The sequence below is a fragment of the Alligator mississippiensis genome, chromosome 3, assembly GCF_030867095.1.
Source record: "Alligator mississippiensis isolate rAllMis1 chromosome 3, rAllMis1, whole genome shotgun sequence".
NCBI classification, from domain to species: Eukaryota; Metazoa; Chordata; order Crocodylia; family Alligatoridae; genus Alligator; species Alligator mississippiensis.
In genome coordinates this window covers 113,316,020-113,330,098 of record NC_081826.1, presented here as the reverse complement: position 1 = coordinate 113,330,098, position 14,079 = coordinate 113,316,020, and the positions used below count along the sequence as shown (strand labels likewise).

Here is a 14,079-nt window from a genome sequence, read left to right as displayed (position 1 = left end):
GAAATGCTGCTGTTGTGTACATGTGCTTTTTTTCCCCTGGGTGGATCTGATAGTAGAGCTGCTTTGCAAAACCTGAACAAGAGCTGAAATTTTCCAACAACAAGACGTTAGAAGCAAATGTGGAACCAGCTTCTTGCTCTAAGTGTTCCAGTGTAAACAGATTGTGATGGCAGCTGAAAGAGATTGTGAAGGGGAGTTTGTTTTCCACCCCCTCCAACCCCAACTGTGAGTACATCAATGTATTCACTGGGGCTAAGTACAGTTAGTCAAAAAGCCAGAGGCTGAATCAAGTCAATTTTTGCAGGTTAGTCTAAGCTGCACAGATTGAACCGATAAGCAAATGAACAGACATTCACTTTTGATTCAGGAAATGCAGCCACATGCCTGCAGTGTCTCAAGTCAGAAGCTAGGTGGTGCTAGAGCATGCCTGCCAGCCATTACCAAAGGAGGGGGAGGGAAGAGAAAAGCCCTCCAAGGCTTTCCCCCTCCTCCCTGCTCCAGAAGAGGGGGCGTGGGCAGGCACCAGCCTGGGGCTAGCCCACTGGCAGGTGGAGACTCCAGCCCGGGTCTGCCTGGGACAGGGCAATGCCTGCCGGTCCCAAGCTGGGGGCAACCTGTGTCAGCTCAGTGGTGCTGGGGATGGAGGCAAGACTGGCCAGGAGTGGCAGCTTGGGCCTGGTGGTGGTGGCACTGGGAATGGGGCTAGAGGTTGGGGGGGCTGCAGGCATCTGAAAATTTACCATACCTCCCCAATCCCCACCCCCCCTCCCAGAGCCACCACCACTGCCCAGCCCGAGCTGCCACTCCCGGGCAGCTGCTCTGCTCCAGGTCCTCTTCTGTCCCTGGCACTGTACGGCTGACACTAGCTGCCCCCAGCTCAGGACCGGCAGCTCAGAACAATAAAGCAGCAGCGAGACAATGTCAGTGCTCGGCAGTGGTGTCTTTTGTCCGGCGCACAGTGCAGCAAGGCCTGCAGCACAAACAGGCCCCGGCTTGCGGCACAGCTCGGGTGAGACCCCTGGGAAGAGCCTGGAGCTGCCCTGGCCCCAGCCCGCAGTGGCAGCCAGCCCGGCCACTGTGCAGATCCAGGGGTATGTCCCCCATGCCCTCCCGAGCTGCATGCCCCCTCCCCGCGTCCCCCGGATGAGCTGCTTGCGGCTCTGACCTGTGTCCCACCCATGCAGGGCCTGCCCCAACCCCAGCTCCACTCCCTCCCTCACCACTGTTGAAGCCCCAGCGGTGAGGGAGAGAGCGGGGCACAGGTGGAGCAGGGGCTGGGGGCGTGGGGGACAAGTGGAGGCCTGGGGGGCACCTGCCCTTCGGGCCTCCACTCGTCTCACCACCCAGCCTGGCCAGGGCGCCAATTAGTGCAGCCCCTGCTCCTGCCTGTGCCCCACTCCTTCCCTCACTGAGGTCAAACCAAACACCTGTTTGACCTCAGTCAAAGTTAAGTCTGATACTACATTCAACCACGTTTATCTTAAACCAGTTTCAGCCATTTTGAAACTGGTTTACGTGCACTGAACTTATGTTCTGTTACAGGATTAAATCAGTTTCTGATCACTTAAACCGGTTTATGTGTAACTTCTGTCCCTAACCTTGTAGACTTTATGAGCCTAATTCCCGAAGAATCTGGGTAGCTATCAGTGGTCTTATCCTCTTTGTACCCTATCAGATAGAAGAATATTGTCCTCATGTTTTCAGCTGCAGGTGCAGGGTGCTGAGATTTGAAGTAATTCATCAGAACCTGGGAAAACCAGCAGCTGAATTCAACACCACCTGAGCCCCCTTCTGTCCCCTAATCCTAAATTTGTCCTTTCTAGATAGACCAGAGAAGAGGGGTTTGCAAGTTGATTTGATTTGCTTAGGAATTGGATGTTTCATATAGTTTTGAAAATAACCTTCCCTTTAGCGTGAGGTCCCAGCTGCAAATATGTAAGTGACCAAGCTCCAGTTAACTAACACCAGTGGGGTCAGGATTTTCAATTAAATCTGCTAAACAGAAGCTAGTTGTTGCATAGCACAATGTCGATCTTAACAACATGTTTCTCTGAAAATTTTGAAGTTTCCTAGCATGGTAGTATGCAATCTTATGTTGTTGCATACAGGCATCACTTGGGAAAATTGGGACTTTGAACGTTGTTTCAGATTTATTACATGATTTTGGGCAACTCACACACACTGAAGTTTATCAGCAAGAGGAAACATTTCCACACTGCTGTTTGTCTCACACAGTTGTTTGCTGGTAATAGCAGTTCGGTGGCAACATTTTTATTTTTGGCAGTTTCTGTACCTGAAGAAATGTAAAATAAGCACAATCCTATTGGTATATGAAAGTGCCTTTGCTGATGTTGCTTATTGCTTCCCAAACCAACAAAACCCGTCCCAGTAGAAGCTCTTTTTTGCCAATTTACAAGCTGCATCTACACACGCGTGGAAGGTTTGCTGTTTTAGCTTTTTGGACATAACTAGCATAGATTAAAGTCTTGCCCATCTCGCAGGGTGTCCAGTTCCCTCTTAAGGTGAATGGAGGGTCACATTCCAGTGAATTTAAGAGGATCAGACTCAAATGTTCTTTGTTCATATTTTCTGCTGGTTTATGGCACTAGTGGATAACATTTGAAGTAAAAAAATGGTGACAAATCATATTGCCCTCCAGTTCCTGGAAATGAAATTTAGAATTTGGGATTCCTTTGACTATCATAGAACAAAATTAGCTCTGCCTCCCTGACTCTGTAGCAGGGGTGTAATTACAGCAGCCCAGCACATGCCTCCTGTTTTTTATTTGTGCGCTGACGTGTGGCCAAATCACTGTGGAATTTCCCAGCGGAAGTATTTCCTAATGGCTGATCTTTTGCACATCTTCCAGCTCTCAGGATATTTTTGGTTTCGTGTGTTAAGTTACAGCCACATGAAGTCATAACACTGATGTGAGAGAGTCGTTGGGAATCAAGCAAAGCAAATGCTATTCTGTATTTCTCCCTGTGTAGGTTTGTATCTCGGTGTCAAACAACACTGTGACTCTATGTGCTGCTCTTTGTAGGCAACCAATGTTTTGCTGCATTACTTCATCAAGTTTTGAGGCAAATAATGATGGGGGAATGGCTTTATGAAGTTCTTTTCACTTTTGGTGGATAGAACATCTTTTTTTCTCCCCTTCAGCTACTGTAAAATTATCCTGGAGGCTCGAGAGAGCACTTCTAGGATCATTCTATAGAAACAAGGCTTTGTTGGCCTGGGGAGTGATAAAAGATATTGTTCATCCCTGACTTCTGTAATTGACTTTTATCTGAAATCACTGTGTTAATGTATGACACGCAAGGAACTGGGAGGGGGAAACAGCTGTTTGTTTGGACAAATGCACAGTTTTCCAGGGTATCATTGTGCATCTCACTCGCTTTAGAAAACTCATAAGCTGATGGAGAATAGGTTTAGGTTGGAGATCAGAAGGCAATATTTTACAGTTAGGGTGGCCAAAATGTGAAACCAACTTGCCAGGGAGGTGGTCCTCGCCCCTACCTTGGGCAAATTCAAGAGGAGGTTGGATGATCACCTGTCTGGGGTCTTGTAAACCCAGCATTCATTCCTGCCTGTGGCAGGGGGTCAGGCTAGATGATCTGTTCAGGTCCCTGCTGACCCTAGCTACTATGAAACAGAGATATGTGCTCATGCTGGGTCGGAGCTGCAATGCCTCAAATTATCATGTTCCATATTAAAAATTAGTATTTGACAAACCCTGCAGATAGAGGCGTTATTGCATGCCTGTTGTGTATTGAGAACACCTGCTGATTTTTTCTGGGAATTGATTTTGACAGCATAATAAAATGCCTTCAATTCATGTTTTTAAGAGTCAATCACAGCTAAAAAATGCCAGATTCCATGTTCGTGGTCAGTCGCTATTTTATGTAGAGTTGCTAATATAGCAATACTCCATTAATAACTGCTTGAAACAAGTGGAACTGTAAGAAAGTCGCTTGTTTTCAGAGGCTTGTTGTCACTGGATCCTGCAATAACGATTTACATTGTTGGGAAGAGCTATTTTTGTTGCACGTCTGCTTCAGCCTCTGGCAATAACATCTATTTCAGAGCAACTCCTGCTTCCTTCCCTCCATTTGGCTCATCTGCACTTGCAGAAGCTTATGCTGTTTATCTCCTTCTTCCTAAGCAATCATATTTTGGCTTGACTTGCCTCTCTCTCTGCCTGTAACTACTACATAGCTCTGTTTTTCTGGGAGCAGTGTGTTCATAGAGATTTCTTTATTGGCTGTGCAGAGAGCTAGGGCTGTCCTGAATCAGATTCCAAACATTAGAGTGATAATCTCAGTAAAGATTCATCTGCATTGAGGTCTAATGTGACTCTATATGCCACGCATGACAGCTTGGTTAGAAGGTATGGGTGCTTGCTTTTGCAAACAATCAAATATCTGTAAAGTGAAGTTTGAAATATGGCTTCTCTAAACATTACCGAGGGGGGGATACTTCAGCGTTGGCACCTTTTTTGATGTTTTGTCGGTTGTCTTATCATGCTTCCCGCTGGTTAAATATGCCTTGCATCTTGCAAGACAGGACTGACACTTGTCTACCCTTTCTCTGAATGGGGATAGTAATAAGTTTGTAAAATAGCTGTTTGGACAAAGGCAAACCCTAACCCGGCCTTTCCCCACACCGAAACAAAACTAAACCTCTCTATGCAGTTCCTGTCTTCCTTCCAGCCAAGCCCAGAATTGTTCTCCTCAGTCTCTGGTATGCTTGAGAGCAGCCACTGGGGATGCCCAAAGTGTCTTCACTGCCACTGGGTTGGAGGGGTGTGAGCGGGAAGGAGTAGCCCCTTGGGTGCATTGGCTGGGCAGTCCCTGCCTGGGTATGCCAGCAGCACAATGAAGGCATTCCCCAAAGGTTGCTCCCTGCCAGCTTTGACTTGCCCACTGCAAAACCTTGGGAACATGAGAGTATTTCTAAGAAAGGCCTGACCCCTTTGCCTCATTCTTGCAAACAGCTGACTTGGTGTTGGTTGGACTCAGCTGAAGCAGACACCTGACATGGAAAACTTCAGCTCAAATAGTTAATGTTTGCCCATGTTTAAAACCCTGATTTCAGTTGCTTATACTTATAATGGCACGTGGTCAGGCAGGGAGAACTTCCCTGGCCCGGGCAACATGGACCTAGTTGTGGCCTGGTCCCCCTGACCTAGATGCATTTGAGACATAAGATTTGTCAGAGCTGTCTGCTTTGGTTTTGGTGTCCTAAGCTGGGAGAGGGGGAGGGTGCTGTGCACTAGGGAGTTTTACCGCAGGCTGCTGCTGCTGCCCCCTCCAAATCAGTGCCTAGGGCTGGTGCCCTGCTTGCCCAGTCTTGCTCACACCACTGTTTTCTAGCCTCTCTCTTTATGGGAAACCTGGAATAATTGTCAGGTTTTCTCCTGGTGTTGCATCAGAGTAGCTGCAAAGAGCAGAGCCCTGCGTTTCTGGTGATATCTGGCACCGTGAATGATTTATGTTGTGGTCGTTCTGTTCCGTTAATTCTAAATTATTTCGATCTCGGTCTTCTCAAAATGCACCCTGAGGGCTTCAGACTGTCCAGCAAGGCTTGAGAAAGGATCCTGCATCTGTAGTTACAGTTAACGTCAGTATGGGCTTTGATCTGAAAGCTCAGGGTTGCATTTATCCTACAGGTTCCCCTCCCCGTATTGGCTGTAGTTCTCTCATCAGGGGTTTAAACTCCCTGCAAGGGAACAAGTCTGCTGACATTAGGTGCGTTTCTGTGAACAGCCTCACAGTCACTCCCTCTGGTAAAAGCAGTGGATATTTTTAAGCAGCCCACTTCCTGAGTGAGTGGGACCTTTTCTTTATTGAAGATCTGGCAGGAAGAGAGGTCCCAGGTTTAGTGCCTGGTATGTTTGACTCCAGTTTAAATGTCACGGAGCATCTTTTACCTTGATGTCTATTAACCATTCATATTTTTGCAGGGCATGCCCACCCTTGTCTGGCCCATGAGGGCTTTTGTTGACCAAACTAGCCAAAATCTGAACTGGTAGATTCTCAGTTAAATCCTGTTGGTTCTCCCTCCACCCCCCCGCTGACTGCACAGCAAATGCCTATCTGCTGATCTATCATTAGGAGTCATATGGGCTTGCAGACAAGCAACGTACCATGATGTATTGCCCTCCCTTCTTTCTTGTTCAAGCTGTTCAGATTTGTTTTCCTGTTTAAAAAAAAAAATCTTCACTGGGAAAATATCTGACAAATGTTCAATAACCTGGCATGTTAGCCTGCCTGGCAGGGCTTGCTAACCCCTCAGGGCTCCACTTTGCTACAGGGAGCGTGAATGGCTGACCTCGGGTAACCTTCTCCTTTTCTTTCTGGTAGTTATTTGTATACAAAACTTAGACTGAGTTAGGTCTATAAGTATTATGTATTCAGTTGCATGCCCAGGTTGCAGCCTTGCATATACAGTCCCTTAGCAGCTCCATGATGTATTGTTACAGATATTGGATCTTCATTTATAACCACAGTGATTGGGGTCATAAGTGACTGGTAAGACGGGTTATGCTCCTGTTACATGAATGGGCTGTATTTGCTGGCTTTCTTGGCCACTGTTATGGCAAAGGCTTGAGGATAGACTGCAGGATCTAATTCATATTAGGGTTATGTGCTGTATTTGTATTCAAGATTCCAGATTATCCTATCCTGTCCTCCTAAACATGTAAGAAATGAACACCAGATACTTTGCGTGCACAGTTGCTTTGATAAATTTACAGCCAAGGCTGGAAACACGTAATCATTCATAATTGTGACATTTCATGCAGGGGCTCTAGACTATTTATGCTGAAGGGTTTTAGTTGTGAATGGCAAAGCTTTTGTTCAGCACTGCTTGCTCATCTGTTTATAAAGCTGTCCTGTCGTAATGCACAAAGCCTAAACCCATTTTCAGCAACGGATTTTGCATATTCTGGACTCGGTGTTGAAGTGCTGACATGGAAAATGCCCCTGTGCTAGGATTAAGAATGATTTCTATTCCCCAGACTTTGCAGAACCCAAAATGGCAGGGGCAGAAAAGCCTCTGGGCAGGAGGTGAGAAGGATGGTTCAAAGATGTCGGAAGTTTAAAAAAAAGGGGAAAAAAGGGAATAATGAGAGAGAAAAAAATATTAAACTTGGGCATCCCTCTATGGAGAAAGACCCATGCCAGAGCCCTTCTAATGCTGCTGTCATATTTACTGTTCTCTATGCATGTGCTATTGGACGTTTCACTCTGGAGCACAAAATACATCATATAATATACAAGACAGGTTCATGTAGGTTCATCTACAGATTGATCAGGGAAGAAGTGAGTGAGTGAGTGCTCATGCAAACACTCACACAAGAAACCATAACTTGCAGTAAATAGATTTGAAATCTGTTGTTTGTCATGCACCCTTGTTACTTCATTATATATGCAGTGTAGTTACTATGTGACTTTCACTTCCGTGGCAAGTCATCCAGTTTAGTATCATAATTTTTTTTTTAAGCCGTTGGATAACTTCATGACTGCTAGCACTTTTATCTATAGTAATTAAGGCAATAAGCCGACTGGTTTTAGTGGTCAGGAGATTGTTCCATCCATGGGTAGGACTGCAAGAATTTGTTTAGATGCATTATGTGGACTTGTAGAGCCGTATATATCGTCACAATATGGTTTCCTCTATCCAAGTTCCAGCTTTTTCAATCTTTAATTCTTTTTTTTTCCTCCCTTTCTTAGCGTCAAGATGGTGGTGATGTGGACCAGTGGTGATACCTTCAAGACTGTCTACTTTATCCTCAACCAAGCTCCTTTCCAGTTCTCCATTTGTGGATTACTCCAGGTCTTTGTGGACATCGCCATCTTGCTGCAGGTTTACTTCTACAGCTACTACCCTCAGAAGCCAGCATCACACACGGCACACCCAGTCAGCACAAAGGCACTCTGAAACCTGCTGTGGAAATGGTGATAGGTCAACAGTGTTGAGAAGTCAACCTTTGCAGCTTTCTTTCCTCTTGTAAATACTAGTTTTGCTGTTGAATTGAAAATATGAATGAGTGCACGCCTAGGAAGTAGGAGGGCTCTATCACTGGAGTTAGAGTTGAAAATCAACTTGTTCTGTTTGGTTTCAGACTCATCATATAGAATATTGTTCCCTTGTTGGAGGGACAGTTAGTTTCTTTTTGCCTATGTACCTGTGAGCCTTATACATTCACCAGTGTTTGTACATATAATCACAAGGGCTGGATGTTTGTGTTTTTAATGCTATTTAAAGATGTTAAACCACAGAAATCAGAATATTTTGTCTGAAGCTTTTACCTATTTATATTATATAAAAAGTATGTATATTGGCAGTAAGTTTGGATTATCTCTTAGGGTCAAATATCTTAATAATGTGTGAAGACACTATCAAATATTTAATGCAAAGTTTTTCAGTAAAGGGGGGGGGGGGGGAGAACCCTAGGATGGGAACCACTTGAAGTAAACCAATTATCCAGTATCAAGTGTGTATGTATTGGGTGATGCATCTCACACTGCTGGTTCAGTGTGATGGGTGACTCAATCAAGGTGAAAGATTTCATAGGGGTAATGGGGTGCACAATGCTGTGGCCAAATCAAATGGATATTGATAGGAACAAGGTGGGAGAATTAAAGGGGAGGGAGAGTATGAGTCTTAGTAGTCTTGCTTTGAAGCAGTCACTTTCAGGGGTTCCTAATTTGATAGGGTGCAATACTATGGAAAACGTGTGGATGTTTGGAGTAGGTTGGTAGGCTGCAGAATGGGGCCAGGAGAAAAACCAGTGAAACATTTCCAGGCAGTGACAGAGCACCAGCAATAAAGTAGTAACCAACTTTCAAGGCTGCTAAAGTATGGGATGGAGATGGATGCGAGGGAAAGAAATGAAGTAGCTTTCTATAGAGTAGCTTTCTATTCCTGAAATGTAGTTAACTGAATGCTGTGATTCTCATTAGTATTACTTAAGGCCAAATGAGACCACTTTGTGTTCCGGGCTATTTTTTGTTAGCCAAACATGGAAGTGCCACAGGGGATTGGATCAGGACTGTGGTGTCATTCTTTTTCTGCTATTTAAAACTTCCAGGCTGTTTGCTGTTAGAGAGCTCCAATAGCTTGGAGGGGGAGTGAGAAGTCTAAGGGGGTTATAATTTATATATGTAATGTAAAAGTTGTATATGCTGTATATTTGCCAGCATCCTTTATTGTGCCCTTTCTGACAGCTGGCACTTACCTGGAAATGCTAAGCGGTGTACAGCTTGAAATGGTTTGTTATCAAACCCCTGGGCTGCAGCCGATTGCCATAATGATCCTGTCTTCATCAGAATGAGATGGATACAGAGAGATACTTAGTCCCAAGAACCATTGTGTCTGCACTGCCTTCTTTATGAGAGTCATTCTTTACTGCCAGATAAATCCTCTCCTACTGCAGCTGCCTTTGGTGAGGGCAGTGATAGACTGTTAGTAAGCCATTTTGCTCTCCGAGAACATCCCAGAAGGATACATTATTTTAAATAAGGCAACAAGACGAGGATATCACATCTTCGGTTTTAAATCAGGTATTCTCGCTAACCTGCTGCTTTTGGGGATCCCACGCTCTGCGTTTGGATCGCCTTTAAGGGAGGCCAGATGGAGTCTTCAGAGGTGTAGTAGTTTGGGATCACAATGTAGCAAAATCCATCAGGAGTGTTTATTTTAAGGTAATGAACACCCAGTTGTCCTCTGCTGTTGTGCTTTTGGTTTTTCTTGTTTCCAAACTTGGCATCACTCAAGTTTACAGTACAGCCTGACCTCTGGGCTTCCACCCTGCTATGTGTTCCCTGGAGGCCACCTCCTTTGCGTAGGTGGGTCAAATCTTGAATCCATTGGTAAAACTCCCATAGTCTTTAACAGGACCAGGGTTTGGCCCTTTCAGTACATGTGTGTTGTATTTGGACATTTGGAGCCTCTGTTTTCCTCAAAGAAGCAGCCCATGAGGTGATCAGGTGTCCGTCCCTGCTGTGGCTTGTGGATGTGGAGGAGAGAACGACCACAGGGAACCCCCCCCCACCACTGCACAAACAGCCTACACAAATAGCCCCGATCTCAGGAAAGTCGTTCTATCTGAAGGCCTGGCATAGAGTGCTATGGTCAAACTCCGCCTCCATGCTTTTTGTTTGACACCACACTCTTTTATGCCTAAAGTGACCTTACAAAGATGACAAACCTGGCACGGCAGACAATGAATGTTTTAGTCCTCTCATTTCTCCAATGTTCTGGTTGTACTAAAAGAACATCTGGGCTTTTTGTCCTTTACAGACTTCTTTAACAACTGTCCTCTCTGGTATGCTGCTTCAACGAGGATTGTATTTCTACTTGTATGCAAACGAACACTTTCTCACATTTTAATGGTTTGGGTTGTTTTTTAAATAACTTGCAATGTTAAGATTTTTGTATATAGTGGTCTTTTTTTCTACTGGTCTACGGAACAGGGGTGTAATTACTAAGTGGCTGTTAAGGAATATACTTCTGTATGTTGTGACTTAACCTGAGGGGAGATGTGGTCCCAAACGCCTCCTTGACTTTGACTAGCATGTATTACTGAAGATAAAATAATCCTTTTGTGTCCTTTTGGAACTCTTTGCTGTGCAGATTCTTAACAGTCTGCCGTCACTACCAAAAACAGCAAGCTCTGTGGACATGTTTCTTTCACGCCAGAGTTGCGAACGCTGGAAATGAAGCCAGCGGACTAGTATCTAAAGTCATTTTCTATTTACAGCATTTAAAAAGCTGGGATTCTTAGCCAGCAGCATTCAAACTTCAGCTGGATAGAGACTTTAGAATCAAAATGTTACAGAACTTTTTATGCATCAGGAAATAGCAGTAGCAGTGATTGCCTCAGAGAATTAACAAATCAGTTACCTGAGATACCATCTCTTTCTTGAATGTATGGCACGTTTCATGGAGCTCACTGTGTCTATTGCAGTGATTTAAAAAAAAAAAGTAAATAAAGAAATATTGTTATACATAGATGCTGTGTTGCTTTGTTTCATTTGGTATTTGGGCTGGTGTAACAGTTGAGCTGTTCTGAAATGTCACTGATAGGGAACTAGTTCACAACCGTGTGTAAAGTGCTGTGGCTCCGACACCGGGGGTGGGATTGAGTGCCCAGTCCAGCATGCCTTGCAATGGGTAAGTGGGAGGAGGAAGGGGGCTTGCACTCATGCTATGAAGGTCCCAGGAGTTGGTGACCTGTAGCTGGGGGCATTTTCACTTTTCTTTCTCCCCAAAACATGAGTTCAGTAATGTGCAGCTGACCTAAGCCTGTTGTATTCTGGCCTGACACTATTGCCTGACACTGACTTCTGCTTGCTTAACACTGTTGCTTATTATCCAGCTACCCAAAACTTGCCACAGCCTTTCCAGAGAGAGGTAAAAAACTACATAAAACTTGATCATGTGCCTTCACCCACTGATGCTTATGACCAGGCTTTGTGTGTGCCCATGTCTCTGTAGGCTTTAAGAATGATCAAATGTAAGGAGTGATGCACTGAGAGAGCAAAGGTGTGCCACACTGATGTGCCCTTTCAGTAGGATGAGTGCCTCTCTTTGAGCTCACGAGTCTGATACCTCTTAAGGTAGGTATGCCATTGTGATGTTGTCATATCGATGGCAATGTGTAAGATGCCAATTTGAGCATTGTGTTTTGGGACTCCGATTGCAAAAAAGAGATACATCTGAACATTTGCTTGTCCTTCCCTGAGGGGGGGAAAAACATATTAATTATGAAGTCTCCATCAGCAGTATACATCATACAGGAAATGCCCATGCATGCCTACCAAGATGGTCAGAAAATGCAGACAGCAGGTTGGTATATAGCCTAAAGTTACCAATCAGTAGGAAAGGATAACAGTGAAAAATTCCTCCAGTCACTGTCAGAGAAGGTGAAACCATATGAATGCTTTTTGTTGGTTGTTGATCAAATGTAATAGGCACCAGGGACAAGAACTATGCCGGATTAAATAAAAAGCATTCTCCTTTTGAGTACCTTTCATATCTGACAGTCAGTGCTTTATAAAGCTTCCAAAAACCACTTTATTAGACTTCCAAAGTAATTTAACATATTTCTGTTTTATAGTTTTCCTGACCTGTCACTTCAGTAGATTAAACTGAACCTTTATTAAACACCAGGCTTTATGTAACGGGACTGTCATTTCAACAGATTAAGCTGAACTTTTATTAAACACCAGGCTTTATGTAACAGGACTAATAAGACTGAGTGTGTGTGTGCTTGTGTGCGTGTGTGTGACTATTAGAACTGCGTGTTCACTGTAGTTTAATTGCAGAGCTTTTGAAAAATATAAGGCTGGCTGATGTGAGATAACAGAGAATTGCTATACTACTTTTTGAACAATCATGCTTTATGACCTTGGGTTGTAATATGCTAGACATGCAATGTCAGTCTTGTTCTACGTTTGTCATTATTAGAATTGCAGTGGTTGTAATATTATAAATGTAGAGCTACAGCGAATTGAGGCCAATATCCTAACTAAACAGTTTTCCATGCTGTTGATCCATAAAGGGCTTTCACTAATGGTGGCTTGATTAAAATACCAAGTAAGAAGGTTTGTTTCCTTTCTGTAGGAGGAAAAAACCCCATTGCGTGCTCTCTTTAGAATGAATGTCATGTTTCTAAACATGGGGTACGGGGAGGGGGCATCATCACATGTACGTTTCACAAATCCAGTGTATGAGCCGAGTCCAGTTGTAAGAATGTGTAGAAATAACGTGATGGGCATGGAATAGAAAGTAAATGTTCTGCAATGACAGAGTTCAGCTGGCAAATCTCTTGGCTGCTTTAATTTTAAGTCTGGGGACAAGTGTGCCTTTTTAATGACCTTTCTTAATACATGATGTGACCATACAGCCATCTGAGCTTGACATTCCTGAGGCTAAAAAGCTGTGCCTTGATGATGAGTCTTGAGAGACCCAACTGCTGAGCATCTTGCTCCACTTTCAAAACAAAATCTGAGTCAGAGCAGGACATGGCATACGGGCAGTCCTCCAGAAGCATTAGACTTCATTTTAACCCTTCTCTGCAAGCTGGTACTCCTGCTGTTCTACTTGTTGTGCTGAGTTTCAAGCTGTGGGCAGATGCTACGTCTGTCTGATAGTTTACTTGACAATGCCAGGGCTGAGGATCCTGGCAGCACGTGCCAGGCTTAGATGTAGCTTGCAAAGGGGCAAGGCCTCTTGTTTTTTGCTTCTCTTACACAGAAAATAGCATGTGGCTTTTAATCCATGTTGAGCTCCTGGATATCAAACAAGGGTGGGGGAAAATAGCTCTTAACTGGTCTTTAATGCCTCGCATTGCACAGAATAGTTGCTATTTCCTGAGGCTCCCTCTGGCACAGCAGTGAGGGGACTGAAGTGGTGGTAGCACAACAGCGGCCATCAAACTGTAAATACTGAACTATTTTGTTGAAGCCCTGGAGCAGTGATGGCAGCTGCACACAGACAGCATGCTAATCTCGATCTGATCATAGTACCACAAAGCTGCAAAGACATAGAAAGGGTGGCATGTGATTTATGTAGCTCCTAGAATGCTCCTACCACAACTCAGATGGGAGATTTGGCACGGAGGAGGGCACAGTTTCCCTCCAACATGTTGCCAGGATTCCTGTGCGTTTGGGAGGCCCCTTTGGAGAACTCTGTGGAGTCCATGGTTGTACCAGGACGACCTCCTGTATCAGGCTTTTGCCCATCTTGAAAACACTGGGATGGGTGAAGCGTGAAAATGGGGCTTCCAGCTTGGAAGCCAGATCAAACTCTCCTCTTGTCTTTCAATAAAACATGTAAGAGCGGACAGATTTTTAAAACAATTCCTTGGCCTTTATTGCCAAAGTTTTTAACAAGTGGCTGCTGTCAGTTGCATGGAGCTTGGAGCATGTGAAAGGTCTTGCTTCTACAAGAAAAAAACAGATGCCACTACTCAGAAGCAAAGCGTCCAGCTTTTATTAAAATTAAAAATGAGCCTGTTATGTCTTTCAACCCATTCCTTGAAACAGGATGCCGAGGAACGGCTTAACA

The 14,079-nt window shown here is 44.4% G+C and overlaps 1 protein-coding gene across 4 annotated transcripts in view; it reads left to right on the top strand.

Moving 5' to 3' along the window:
- SLC66A2 (solute carrier family 66 member 2) overlaps nt 1–8,451 on the top strand; it is a 98,764-nt gene extending 90,313 nt beyond the window's left edge. For all 4 annotated transcript variants that reach the window (XM_006258247.4, XM_019490454.2, XM_059724304.1 and 1 more), the window contains one exon: nt 7,737–8,451. In XM_006258247.4, coding sequence (XP_006258309.1) covers nt 7,737–7,944 — 208 coding nt within the window. In that variant the 3' untranslated portion in view covers nt 7,945–8,451. The remainder of the gene's footprint in view (nt 1–7,736) is intronic.
- The last annotated feature ends 5,628 nt before the right edge of the window (nt 8,452–14,079 follow it).